The sequence below is a fragment of the Cariama cristata genome, unplaced genomic scaffold (genome assembly GCF_000690535.1).
Source record: "Cariama cristata isolate BGI_N322 unplaced genomic scaffold, ASM69053v1 scaffold24835, whole genome shotgun sequence".
In the NCBI taxonomy this organism is placed as follows: domain Eukaryota; kingdom Metazoa; phylum Chordata; class Aves; order Cariamiformes; family Cariamidae; genus Cariama; species Cariama cristata.
Window position 1 is genome coordinate 10,278 of NW_009618491.1, and position 412 is coordinate 10,689.

The window sequence follows — 412 nt, forward strand, 5'->3', positions numbered from 1 at the left end:
ACCATGGGGAACATGTTCAGTTTTGCGGCTGTGATGAATGCCCTGGAAATGACACAGGTACGGGGATGCTCCCTTCGTCCTCGTCGCCGGGGTTCAGCCCCCTCACCCAAAACACATCCCTCTCATCGTGTCCTGCAGGCTCTGACACTCGTTGGGGTGGGAGAAGGGAGAAAATGCCCAGGGTAGGAGGCATGGGGCCACATCTGCTGGGGCGTAAGCGGGAAAGGGGACGAGCCATCCCCTCTGCGGAGCTGCCGGGATCTGATTGTTTTTCCGTGGTTGGGCTTTTTGTTTTGTGCTGGGCTGTGTTCCTGGGAGGAAATGAATCTGCCCTCCAGTACAATACAAATCAGTCTCAAGGCTGTGGCAGCAGCATCTCCGGGCCACACTGCTCCCTTTGGAAGATGAAAGG

General features: G+C 56.8%; 1 protein-coding gene across 1 annotated transcript in view; it reads left to right on the forward strand.

Annotated features, from left to right (window-relative positions):
• Positions 1–412, forward strand: part of SH2D3C (SH2 domain containing 3C) — a gene marked incomplete at its 5' end in the record, with an annotated part of 6,472 nt that overhangs the window by 4,345 nt on the left and 1,715 nt on the right. The window contains 1 exon segment of the mRNA XM_009700888.1: positions 6–57. Within this exon segment, the coding sequence (XP_009699190.1) occupies positions 6–57 (52 nt within the window).